Here is a 14769-nt window from a genome sequence, read left to right as displayed (position 1 = left end):
AAATGCAGAGTTGTAGTTTACAGCTTGTGCCAGAGAATTCTTGTTTGTTGTGGTGTCAATAGCTAGAATAAACGTGTATATGTGCATACCTCTGTCTAGAGCCCCAAGTTGCACATCCCTCATCGCTATCGCTGGAAGACTCTTTGGACTGCTTCACAGGCAGAGCTGAGTCACTGTTTAGAGACATGATGTCCATGGGTGAAACAGATTGCATTCTTTCAGAGGGAGAGACCGGGCCAGACTCCTCTGCCATGTCCTCTGATGCAGCATAGCCATGGTCTGCAAAACTCTCACTGCTGGCCACAGACACTGTTTCCACTTCCTGATGTACTGTCCTCTCTGACACAGACTCATGAGCTGAATGCAGCCAAGCTGAAACAGGAAAATTAATGTTACTCTCACTGATGCAATAATGCAGAGTTCATGCTATAATGGGTCACTACTGTCCATGGGTCATTATGTAACATGCTTCGTCAAGTCAAAATAAACATTCTATGCACTGTCATGCATTTTCTGTTAATAAACACACTTAAGACTGTGAACACTTAAGTGAATCACAATTTACTATCAAAATGACTGCGGTATCAACATTTGATTTGTTCATTTTTAAACAAACCTCTACAGTCATGCTCACATTAAACTGATTTGTCCACCTGAGATTAATATTGGAGGATGTAAAGACAGGAGAGAATATCTGTTTGGGTGCCAATGGGATAATTGGGAAAAAAGTCCTGGCTGTCAACATATATACACTACCTGACAAAAGTCTTGTCACATATCCAAGTTTTAGGAACAACAAATAACTTGACTTCTAGTTGATCATTTGGTATCAGAAGTGGCTTTTATGAAAGGCAAAGGCCTCTAGATTACGCTTATTGTACCAAAATAAAATATGATTATGACTTGATTTTTAATTATTTTATTAGGACAGTAAGGTCTGACTTAGCTTAAACAAAAGTTTTGTCACTTAACAAAAATAATGTACAGTATAGAATATAAAGTCATGGAGTAGTGGAAGAAGAATTAATATTGCGTAGGACTCCCATGAGCGTGGAGGACTGCATCCATACATCTCTGCAATGACTCAAATAACTTATTATAACGTCATCTGGAATGGCAAAGAAAGCGTTCTTGCAGGACTCCCAGAGTTCATCAAGATTCTTTGGATTCATCTTCAATGCCTTCATCTTACTCAATAATGTTCATGACTGGTGACTGGGCAGGCCAATCCTGAAACAACTTGACCTTCTTTGTTTTTAGGAACTTTGATGTGGAGGCTGAAGTATGAGAAGGAGCGCTATCCTGCTGAAGAATTTGCCTTCTCCTGTGGTTTGTAATGTAATGGGCAGCACAAATGTCTTGATACCTCAGACTGTTGATGTTTCCATCCACTCTGCAGATCTCTTGCACACCCCCATACTGAATGTAACCCCAAACCATGATTTTTCCTTCACCAAACTTGACTGATTTCTATGAGAATTTTGGTTCCATGTGGGTTCCAATAGGTCTTCTCCAGTATTTGTGATGATTGAGATGCAGTTCAACAACAGATGATTCATCGGGAAAAAATCTACCTTCTGCCACATTTCCAAATGATCAACAAGAAATCAAGTTACAATTTGCTGCTCTTACAGCTGGGATCGATGACAAGACTTTTTGTCAGGTAGTGTGTATGTCATCTGAAAGCGGAATAAATAGACTTTGCATTGACGTATGGTTTGTTAAGATGAACAATATTTGGCTTATTTGAAGATCTGGAATCTGAGGGTTTAAAAAATTAAAATACCTAGAAAACAACTTTTAAAGTTTTCTAAATTAAGTGCTTAGCAATGAACATTAAATAAACATAAAAATGTTGATATATTTACAGTAGAAAATATATGATTATTTTTATTCAGTTTCAGTTTCTATTAATTTTGTCATTTAAAACATCAAAATAAATTGTAATGCAGAGCGAAATTACGTTGCATCAGACCCAACAAGAACATAAAAAACATCAAACACTATAAAAACATAACATAATAAATAAGCTTTTATAATATCATAAATATATAAAAATATATATAGAAAACATATCCCAATTTTTAAAAAATGACAGAAAGGATTAAACTAACACTTAAATAACAATTGCATGCTTGTTATAATAGTTATAATATTAACAATTAGTGCTAGTTTAACTATTTATTGATTTATTATTACATACTACCTATCAATAGTATTTAGGATATGGCATTTTATGAAGAATTTGACCTTTAAAAAAAAAATCAATTATTTTGACCCATACAATGTATTTTTGGTTATTGCCAATAATACGTTTATGAAACACAAGACTGGTTTTTGTGGCACATTTGTGCCCAAAATAATTTATAATTGAACCAAAAAGTTTTAATTCAGAGCATGAACTGGACATGAATTGTTTGTTATTGTTTGTTGAGGAGCAATGTGCTTTATGTTTTTCAAGTATATTTTTTCCTGGTTCACAATAAAAATGATTTGAAAAAAAAAAAAAAAAGCTATACAGTGCATCCATTCATAGAGCTTCACTTTTTCCACGTTTTTTTATGTTACAGCTTTATTCCAAAATGCATTTAATTCATTTATTTCCTCAAAATTCTACACACAATATACATGTCAATCAATCCCATTGAACATCTCTGGAGAGATCTTAAATTGGCTGTACACCGTCGCTTCCTATCCAACCTGATAGAGATTAAGAGGTACTGCAAAGAGAAATGGGCAAAAATTCCCAAAGACAGGTGTGCCAAGCTTGTGGCATCATATTCAAAAAGACTTGAGGCTGTAATTGCTGCCAAAGGTGCATCAACAAAGTATTGAACAAAGGCTGTGAATACTTCTGTACATGTGATTGTTCAGGTTTTTTATTTTTAATAAATTTGAAAATTTCAAAAAATCTTTTTTCACATTGTCTTTATGGGGTATTGTGTGTAGAATTTTGAGAAAATTAATAAATTTAATCCATTTTGGAATAAGGCTGTAATATTAAAAAATGTGGAAAAAGGGAAGCGATATAAATACTTTCCGGATGCACTGTATCCATGAATAATACAATCAGAATTATTTAGAATATCCTAATATCTAAACATCTCTACAAACACAAAGCTAAATTAATTTAGCTGCTCTTTTAAACCTAAACAGCATTTTCTCTGTGTCTTGTAAATGAAAAATGAGATGGTGAATAAAATCAAATGGAATGTGGGTCATGGATAAAAGCCAAACATAACAAACCCAACATAACTCATTTGTTCTGGAGAAACCACTTGTGCAAATACGTGTGTCCCAACACCATCCTACTCTTCATACTGCTCTCTATCTATCTCTTTCTGCTATTCCGTTCTTGCTGATTTATCTCTCACTTTCTAAACTCTAAAATCCCTCACACAATAATCTGATACTACAATAAACGCATTTGCCCTTTTCAAGATATTTAAACAGAGAAAACCGAGGAAAGTAGGGTTTTTAACAGAGGAACCTCTTGATGAACTCTAGGAGTGAATGTGCGTGTATGTGTTCAGGTTTGGTAGTCAAGTTCAAGAGAGGCCTGTTCTGTTCCTGGATTCACTGTGACTCAGCTCTCTTTCCCAACCCTTTCCCAGCAGAGCTCATATATACGCCAGCTGCAACCACAGAGAGAGTTTACGTGCATGTGCGCGCACACTCACTATCGATTAGTGGCACATGTCATCTTGTGTCATGAGTAAACAGTGTCACGTCTGCAAAATTAGACTGAAATCCCAGCCACACCACTAAGCCTGATATTGTTAACATCTTGATTACATACACACCCATGCAAATATGTCACCAACAAACCACCATGCACAATTGAACAAACAACCTTACGTTGTGGCAAACCGCACGAGGAGATCTTCCCAGGTGACAAATCCTCGTGGTGTCCCGCGGTAGTCGATCTTTGGTGTATTTCCAGACCAATCTGGCATCAGGTGCATACTTGCAACAGGAGCCATAAGATATTTTTAATGAAAAATTCCTAAGAAATTAATAGCACTAAGTAATGGCTTATAACATAACTGTAGTTATGTAACATCCCGCAGTGAGGACTCCCACTGACAACAGAGTCCAAGAAAATCCTTACAAATCTACAATAATCAGAATGATAATCCATAGCCAGATAGCCATTTAGGGTGCTTTCACACCTCTTTTGTTCCGAAACATGGATTAAAATTGTTACAATGTTACACTTTGTACTTGGTGCGGTTCGCTTTCACACGACAAAGTTTCTAAATGGACCAAAAGAGCTAAAACAAGTCATGCGCGAATAAAATCTCCTCACACTGGTCAGAGTTTCACTGTTTATTTTGCAGAGTCCCGCTCAGCTGTCATGCGTCCTTATTTTAATTTATGACGATGAGCAATAAGACATTATAAGCGGAAAGCTGCACTTTAATTTTGAATGGCGACACCCACAGACATCGTCACCAAGTATAAATCAGAGGTAAGACTTTCTCATACAGAGCCCTTGGCTAGAATTATGCATTATAGCCTTTACACTATAGGGAGAAATAACAGATAAACCAAGACTGCAGTTCGGTCAGTTTTCCTAACTGATAAACGGCTCTCGTTAATAGTTCAGCATGCTTTCACTTTAGTATTTGACATGAAATGATATAGCCGGGCTCGGATCGTTTTGCTTTCTCACTACAATCGATCTGCTCCAGAGTTCGTTTCAATCTAGTCGAGACCACCTCATTTAGGCGATCTCGGACCGATTGATTTGGCACAGATCCGAGCGCGATTGCTGGTTTCACATATGCCAAATGAACCACGCTAACTGGGGAAACGAGACAGGTTCCGAAACAAAAATCTAGGTGTGAAAGCACCCTTAGACATTGTTTTAAACAACAACTAATAATAATAATTTTAAAAACACAGACACACACACACACACACACACACACACGCACACACACGCACACACGCACGCACGCACGCACACCAGCAGTGTTTCAGTGATTTCAATAAATGCATCCACAGTTGAATGCATTTTTGGTCTTGGGCCAGTTGCATAAACTGCCTCCACTAGTCTTACAAGTCTTACTTTTATCTTTAAAACTGGTCAGAACAATTTAAAGTCCTAAAAAATAGCTGTTGCAATTGGATGTAACGTCCTGGATTAAGGACTCCCACTGACTAGATTTTAAGAAAGTCCTTTTACATCTACAATATTCAGAATGAGCATTAGGTTTACGTAATTTTTATGGCTCTTTTTTAACAATCAAAGGGCACGGTCTAAAGCATATGGCGCAGGTGCACTTGTGTTTAAATCTATGGTCTAAAAGGGCTGTCCTCATTTTCTTAACGAGTTATAAGTGTGTTTTGGGTGTAACTTGCATTAAACCAATCAGTCTCATGTCCCATTTACTTTAAGAGCAGTCTTATCATGGTGAACTTTGCAAACAGAAAACTGAAAACCTTTATTTTTCATATATATATAAAAAAAATGCAATGCTGTGCATCCCTCTGTGTGTAATAAGCAATGAAGCAATGCGTTTTCAGAACATTTGCTCAGAACATTATCAGGCTCCTATAGTTAGGTATAGAAGTTTCATTTTATTGATAACGAAAAGGTTATTAGCTGGTAAATAAAATATATTTTTTTCAAAAATGTCACTTCAGACAATTCTTTGGTTTTTAACAAAGGAGATTTTCTTTTGGGTCAAAACAAGTTAAATCCACTTGTGCTTTCTTTGCAAAAAGCTCTAAATCCACCTATTGAGACAAGAGAGTGCAATTGGTTGACAAATCCCTAAAGATGCTATTAGAAATTATTTTACAAAATATAAAACACATACACAAACCACCTAAAATTAAAAATACAGAAATCTGTCAAGTGGCGGTTCATTCCACTGTGATAAACCAAGAAAAAAGCAGAAGGAAAATGAATGAATAAAGTATGTCAAGTAAAAGCATTAATCAATAACATTAAAATTTTTATTAACTAAATCTTACCAATCTGCTGTCAATCTGTTCTGATATTTGGGATTTAGATTTAATGTAAGTAGAACAATGTAAACATTGCAAACAGTCTCCTCATAAAATCTGGTGTACCAGCGAGCTACTAAATTGAAAACATATGATTTGATTCCGGTCTTCTGATTGATTCTCGGGATATAGCGGCTTTTACTGTCAAAGGCAAGTGACGTTTAGCGGTTTTTGCCAAAAAACTGTAATTTCTAAATGCGCTGACGCTGGCATTTAGATTATTTGAAGCAAATCTATTTGTTGAACATGTACTACGTGCCTAAAGCATTTACTCAATGTCATTATCTCATTTCAACAAAAATTTTAACAGAAAACTTTTTTGAACACTTGAAAAGTTGTCTTTCTGGTGAATTTCCTAGATCATTTAAAGGCCAAACTTTCACAGCATGCGAGCTTCCTATAAAATGACCAAATCAAAATGATCTACTTAATATAAAAATGCAAAACATATTTATGTACAAATATATTGAGAATTCTGATTTTGTACAATATATTTTGATGTACCTTGCATAACTGTATGAACCCATATTGTGCAATAGCCTACAACTCTACATATTTTTGTCATTTCCTTACTCTGATGATTTGCACTGAATGGAATCAACCAGTTAAGCATAGTCCGGACAGTAGCTGCTGATAGCCAGCCTCTCAAGCACACTACCAAATGATCATCAGTTATGGTGGAATGATATTTGCAATTAACCGCATGATAGGCTGACATCTATTGTTTTTAATGCCATGCGATCTACTCATGCTACCTTTGCAATTGACCAGTAGATCGCGATCTGCGTATTGGGCACCCCTGATTTAAAGGGATAGTTGACCTAAACATGAATATTATGTTCTCATTGACTTACCCTTCACTTGTACCATTTCTTCTGTTTAGCACAAAGGAAAATATTCTGGAAAATGTTGGATACCAGTAGCTACTAACTTCCATAGTATTTATTTTTATTTCCTACCATAAATAGAAACATGTTAAGGTTTGGGACCACTTGAGGTTGAGTACTGTAAGGGAAAAATAATAATAATTATATATATATATATATATATATATATATATATATATATATATATATATATATATATATATATATATATATATATATATATATATATATATATATATATATTTTTTTTTTTTTTTTTTTTTTTTTTTCTTTTTTTTTTTTCACATACATGGCAATGTGTAGTCCACCTCCTAAAAATGTTCCAAAAAAAAAAAAAGGCATAACACATCATACAATGTCAGGAAACTCCCAACTAATCCTGTGTAAAATGGAATAATCTTTAAATTACCTGAAATCTGAAAAACATAAAGGCAGGTATATCTCAAATATTTTAATAAGAGAAAATCACACAGTCGCTTAAAGACAAACATAAAGTGCAATCCATCAATCAAAACAGCATTTAGCACTTCATTCATGCTAATTCAAATCTGATCACATGTAAACAAAACATTGTTAATCTGGATGTTTTCCTCGTTGCCTTTCATTAATTTGGGTTTTATATAACCATATCCACAGTGATAAACAAGGTGGTAAAAAGGAGCAAGTAATACTGTTTTAAACACAACCGAACATAACATATCTTTCTGGAGCAAACCGACATGCTATTGAATGGTATAAAACAAAACTTTCTTGTCCAGTGCAAAACCTCATGCATGAGGTTTGAAAACTATCATTGGCTTTCACCTATACAACACATGCTTTAATATCCCTCAAACTTTCCAAAGAGCCACTAAATTCCTTAAAGTCCAAGTGATTTCAGTTTATTGATGTACTTCCAACTGAATTTGAACACTGAGATGGTGCTTTCTTCTGCACATCATTCCCTCATAGCAAACTAACGGTAAAAGGGGGTGTGGTTAAAAATATTGTGGCTGAAACCGCTAAGCTGATGTCAACAAAGCAAATGTTCAGACTTTGAAGATGAACAAAACAATCTTTTCTTTCAGTGGATTTACTTGCACTGATTCATTGTTCACCTTAAGGATAACAATATGCTCTAGCAAAATAAACATTGTAAATTTTTATATCACATGGCCTTTAAATGAAGATAAATCAACAGCAATGTTTCAGGACTGATGCGCACATAACTCTGATCTTGCTGTACGTTTCCATTTCATCATTCCACCTTTTAATCTAATTTGCTGCAATACAAAAAGGCGCATATTTACAGACAAATAGAATATTTGAGTCTTGGCTTTCTTTAAGGTTTAGGAAACTAAGCACAGAGAACAAGCAACAGGATTGTGGGAGAAGCAAATGAATAGAAACCCATCAGGTGGAAGAAGGTGAGAAAGAGAAAAAGATGAAGAAGGGATGAAAGTCAGTTCACCGTCGTCCAGAGCGAAGGGAGACAGGTGCACAGCAGTAGACTGCAGAGGGGAAAAAAGAGAAGGGAAAGCAAATTCTACTTGATTATATTGTAATAATTACTTTAAACTAGTGCATTTTAGAGTTTAGTTATCCTTTAAAAGTGTTGGAAAGTAACTGACAAACATTAGCTGTTATAAAATGACAATATTCATGCAACAAGCAAATAAACAGCCAAAATTATATCATTTTTGACGAAGCTGTTTTTGACCAGAGTAGCCAGACATTTCAAATGAACCATTGACAACAGCTGCAGTGTTTTAGTAATGCTCATTATAGGTTGCGTTATAGATAACTTTGTTGTGTACAACTTTCTTTTGATTGTGCACAAGTGTATTTATTACTTTATTATTGTTTTATTTTCGAAAAAGCCAGCAGCTGTTAGCTTATGCCCGTGTCATTTACATGCACACACATGATCTCTCTTGCGAACGCTCTCTCTGCCTCACACTGCAGATTTAATGAGGGACTAGATCTCAAAAGCAGATGTCATAACTGACAAGAATTCAGCCAAATATTGAGCTGTAAAAACCAAAATTTATTTTAACTTGTCTATTACTTAGCAAATGTCCATGGAATAAATGGGATAATTAATGGCTTGTTGTGTCTTAAAGGACTTTAAATGCACTTCGAGAAGGCTTTTTCGTCGGGCGGTTATTTGTCTCCACGTTTTGCATTTAACATCCTTTAATGCACAGTAACTATTAACTATCTATTACATTATATATATATATATATATATATATATATATATATATATATATATATATATATATATATATATATATATATATATATATATATATTTATATATATATATATATATTTATATTATATATATATATATATATATATATATATATATATATATATATATATATATTATATATGTATGGTTGAAGTCAGAAATATTAGCTGATAATTTTGATCCTAAAATGTTTTTTTTTTTTTTTTTATTAAAAACTGCTTTTATTCTAACCGAAATAAAACCAATAAGACTTTCTTCAGAAGAAAAAAAATTATCAGACATACTGTGAAAATGTCCTTGCTCTGTTAAACATAATTTGTTTAACAGAGCAAGGACATAAAAAAAAATCAAGGGGGGGGGGTCATTATATATGGTCATTTGCTAAGTAATAGACAAGTTAAAATAAATTTTGCTCTTTACAGCTCAATATTTGGCTGAATTCTTGTCAACTGTGACATCTGCTTTCTGCTTTGAGATCTAGTCCCTAATTGAACCAGCAGTATCAGGCACACACACACACACACACACATATATATATATATATATATATATATATATATATATATATATATATATATATATATATATATATATATATTTATATATATTCCCAAGTAATGTTTAATGGAGTTTTATTGTTAAAAATGTAAATATAATTAGCCCCTTAAAGATTGTCCACTGTTGTTCAATGGCTTGCCTGATTAATCTAATTTGTCTAGTTAGCCTAATTAATATAACTATGCCTTTATATATATTATATATTAAAACCTTTTTTAATTTGTTAAAATAATCTTGTCTCTTTTAAACAGCACTCTGGAAATGTTTTAATAGGAATTACAATATTACAAAGGGGGCTAATAATTCTGACATCAACATATACACACACACACACATATAACACATATATAAATATAACCCACCGGTCCTACTTTACCCAACCTGGTCATAGTTGGTTTCGAACCGGCGATTCTTTGTATATGAGTCCGTTGCTCGAATAGAATAGGCCTCTAGACCATGGCCCCTAAGGTCTGTCGCTAGAGCAACATTAGAGGTCAGAATAGTGAGGTTTACCTGCATAGCACTTCGATAACTTGCCTCTGTTACAATCACCCCTTAAACCTCAATCCCATCACGCACAAGCCCCCACATGTAACCCAGCAGTCCTACAGCATCCATCCGGTCTGAGCTGGGATCGAACCAGTAATTCTTCGCATGTGATTCGGTTGCTCTAAGAAGGAGGCTAAAGACCATGGTCTCTAGCGTCTAGAGCACATTTTGAGGTCAGAGGAATGAGGTTTACCTGCATAAGGCCTTCGCTAGCTGGCCTCCATTACATACATACATATGCATTGAAAAAAAATAATAATTTTATGGTGAGAAAAAAATTATATGCATCTCTGCTTCTATATCAGCATTCTTTATTCCAACATCAATGCGATTTAGTCAAGGAAAAACTCACTGATTGTTTTCTCATCGGTTTAAGTAACCCACCTAATTAGAATACTGGGCTAATTACCAAGCACTTCATCGAATAAATAAACTGTGGGTTAGTTTTGGGTTGAAAACAAAGCCATTGAGCCAGGATTTTTTCCCAGTGCTGGCTTTACAATATTCAAAGTTCTTTAGAAAAGTATGCAGAACCTAAACCATAATTATCTTTGTAAATATGCATTCTCTTTCTTAATTTCCCCCTTAATGTTTTGAAGATAAATACAAATCTGAAATATGTTGTTTGCTTAAGCATTCAGTTCCTGTGTTCAATCAGGGTGAATGCTAAAATGAAAACAGAAAGGAGAAGACACTGACAAAGCCACAGATTTCAATAAAAGAGCAGCAAGGTCCACCATCAAAAGCACAACACTTGCTTGCATAATGAAAGACAAAAAGAAACCATTAATCTAAGAATGATGGAAAGCCTGTTTAAAGAGCTTACTAATGGACTGGTTGTAAAGAAAAACTGGATGGTGTGTAGTGCAATTAAATGGCCACATGGCAAACAATAGAGTACATACTGTTAGTCTTCCACAATCACATTAAGAGCTGAGTGATATGACACAACGCACAAAGAATTATCAAACGCTTATATTTAATACTTTATATCTGTCTGTTGCCTCATTACAAACAAATGGAGCAAATTTCACATTATACATGTTAAACTATCAAATGAATCAGTTAAACAGACCTTATGCCACTTTGGGGTATTCTGATTGTCTTTTCTGTAAGACAACGATGCAAAATAAAAAAAAGCTAAATGTAAATGGACATACATGTAAGTTACTTTGTTAAACTTTTTTTTTACTAAACTCCTTAAAATTGTCCAAAAATGTTTTAGAGATTTTTACAGATATATTGAATTATATCCTGTTTATTACTGCCCGATTCCTCTGTTTGGATTAAAAGGATAAAATGTCTGCAATATGCAGGACTTAGCCTGGGAAAGAAATAAAAAGTAGCTGTTAAATATATCTCACGGTGTTCAATCTATTGAGTAGAGGTGTGAACCTATACTGGTCTCACAGTTCGGTTCAGTTACGATTATCATGCCATCGATTCGGTTCAATTCGATATTTCGGTGCATCACGGTGCATTGACGATGCTTTCCATACAGTGTTGTATTTTGGGGGGGGTGGCTATAACAAGCGGTCTGTATAAACACACAAACACACATGGACACACAGCACCACACTGTCTCTTAGTCACACACATACACAAACATAGACAGCACCAAACAAACACACACGCAAGCACACACACGCGCACTCACACACACGCGCACTCACACACACACGCGCACTCACGCCACGCCTGCTTGCTTGCTCGCTCACTCGGGAGCGATATTGTGAGACCGCCTATTCCTTTTAAAATTACACCAGAGTTACCGACCGCTGCTGCGCTTTATTCGGAAATTTATTCCCGCGCCGCATAAAATCTGGTCCAGTCCCGCGACAATGCATAGGTACAGCAACGGGAATGCATACAGCCGAGAGGAAAAGAGAGGGGAGGAAGAGTCACGCCAGTAGCCAAGAGAAAAAGTCACTCCAGCAGGTGAAATGGGCCACAGTGAGAGAGAGAGAGAGAAATGGAGTACTTTCATTCCCTCAATCGCAGAGAAATAGGAGAAATCTGCTGTAAGTGCCAATGAAAGACTTTCCAGAAAACACACACACAGTGAAATTTTTAAGTAGTTGGCGCCTGTAGTGTTGTAAATACTCGCGCTCTCCTCCCTCGCGACAAAGCGCATATGAGATAAATGACGTCAGTACATAATAACAGGTTATGATTATTACTGAACCGATACCAAATTTTCCGCGTCTGCATTGCGGTGCACCGAAGAAACAATTAATTTTGACACCCCTACTAGTGAGAGTGGAGATATAAGACTTAAGAAGGGCTTTTCACATTAAGCAATCCTCTGGATTAAAGCATAAAGCTGAGAATTGAGCAATAGGATAAATTAGGACTGTCAAAACCTGTGATAAAAAAGATGTATATTACATAGATCCATCACATTTCTGGTCTCATAACATTTCTATATTCATACTATATTAGATTTTTCATTACTGAGGCTGTTTCACAGGTGGACATGAGTCTTGTTCCTATAACTGGCTTCTGAAGAAACACAGAGCATCAAGAAATCAATAAATGGTGTCCCACGCCCTCTATATCAGGGGTAGGGAACTTATGGCTCGGGAGCCACATGTGGCTCTTTGACCAAAAATATGTGGCTCTCCAGCTGTCTCTCTTTAATAAAAAAATCAGTTTCCTATTGAATATACAATTAAAATTACCTTTTTATTGTATATTTTTACAGCAAAATGAATAAGAATAAGAATAAAAGGACATTTCAAAAAATGCACGTGGAACGAAAACGATCCACATCCACACTAGCGCTTTATCTAGCATTTCTGAAAAGCCCTGCTTCTACACTTTACCGCTGAAAACGCACACCACGTGACCACACAAACCCACACACTCTATCATACTGTAGCGTATGCACGCATCTGAGCTCCAGCAGTCAGTCACAGACTCACAGCATTAGTACACTGCTTCAATCTTTCGCTTTCACGCTTGTAAACCTCAGATACTGTTGATTGGTTCCTGTTGGTTGTGCACCTTTTTTAATAACCAAGTTTGTCAACGACATTATAATGACACAGATCACTCTGCCTATTCATAACAGAGTCCTGTGGAAAAAGTGATTGACAGGTGGTAATTTGAGTGTAATGTTGTGTGTAAACTTATTTTTATTTATTTATGATTTGGTTATGGGTAAAACAAAGACCATGCGGGTCAGGTAGTTGAAACTGTAGGCTACAAATAATTAATTCACTGCCACCTACAACGATGAGACCATCGTCCATCGCATTGTTTCACATTAAACATAGTATGATGCCCAATTGGTCAACATCACCCAACCCTATCCCAGAAGCTAAGCTTTTTTTTTTTGCAGTTTTTGTTGTTTTAGCGAATCCACCAGAGGCGGCTGCATACATTTTTTCAGATCTCAAAATTCTCTAGCAAGTGCCATTCGAGCTTGCTGTTCTCTCGTAAATCCACCAGAGGGCGCTTTTGACTGACTGACTGACTTACTGACTGATCAACTCACCCACTCTCCTCCTTCCTTAAACCCAACCAATAGTATTTTAAAAAGCACCGATTAACCTGCCCACCCCTTTCCCTAAACCCAACCGACAGTGTTTTTAAAAGCAATCCAGAAAAAGAAAAGCCCTTGCCTAATTTTTACAACGTTTTCAGATTTTACCCTGTTATCTACTGGTTTATTTTATTTTTTGGCTTTTGTTTTAGTCTTATCTGCTTTCTGGAACCGTTCTTTGCCAGACTCGAACCCCATTGTTACAATCAACTGCTCTCTGAGTCTCAAGTCTCGCAAATTGGGAGCCAAGACAAACAGGTAACAGCGGGAAAGACATCCATACGGAGGTAAGCGGTCAGCTGCTAGTGTGAAAAGGAACAGTGTTATACTGCCCTGTAGCGTTCATGTTAAAGATGAAATGCAGCCATGCATACCTCTGGCTACATAATCTCCAGAAATGTATATAGAGCTACATTTTCAGAATGAGCCTATGTTGATCAAAGCTTTAGGTTTATTATCAATTGAAATATTTGGAAACACTTTATTTTGATGTTCCCTATAATAACACATTTTGTTGACCAAAAGTTGCATTGCAACTACATGCCAATTACCTCTCACTTGAGTATTAGGAGACTGTCTGCTTAATATCTGTTGATATGCTCCTTCAACAGACATTTAACTGACTAGAAGAAACTTTGCAAGTACATGTCAAGTTATACTAACCCTAACTCTAACCCCAACCTAACAGTCTACTTATAATCTATTGAGAATTAGTTGGTATGCAGATGCAATGCAACTTAAATTCAACAAAATGCATAAAAGGGACCATGAAAATAAAGTGATACCAAATATTTGTGAAAGAGATGACAGGGCAAGAGATGAAATGGGGGCCATTTTGTAAAAGTATCTTTCCTGGCACACCAAGAATATGTATCTTTAAAACCTCTCAGTTATTAAAAAAGCAGATATCATGTGTAAAGGATGGGTTGGTTATGTCACAGCTTGCCCAAAAACATGCTTTTTAAGTGGCATCG

The 14769-nt window shown here is 35.6% G+C and overlaps 1 protein-coding gene across 5 annotated transcripts in view; it reads right to left on the bottom strand.

Moving 5' to 3' along the window:
- Positions 1-14769, bottom strand: part of cobl (cordon-bleu WH2 repeat protein) — a 147546-nt gene that overhangs the window by 20867 nt on the left and 111910 nt on the right. For all 5 annotated transcript variants that reach the window (XM_056474976.1, XM_056474974.1, XM_056474975.1 and 2 more), the window contains one exon: positions 90-372. In XM_056474976.1, the coding sequence (XP_056330951.1) occupies positions 90-372 (283 nt within the window). The remainder of the gene's footprint in view (positions 1-89; positions 373-14769) is intronic.

The sequence above is a fragment of the Danio aesculapii genome, chromosome 16 (genome assembly GCF_903798145.1).
Source record: "Danio aesculapii chromosome 16, fDanAes4.1, whole genome shotgun sequence".
In the NCBI taxonomy this organism is placed as follows: domain Eukaryota; kingdom Metazoa; phylum Chordata; class Actinopteri; order Cypriniformes; family Danionidae; genus Danio; species Danio aesculapii.
Note: the sequence above shows the minus strand (reverse complement) of the source record. Positions and strands in the feature narration are given on the sequence as shown.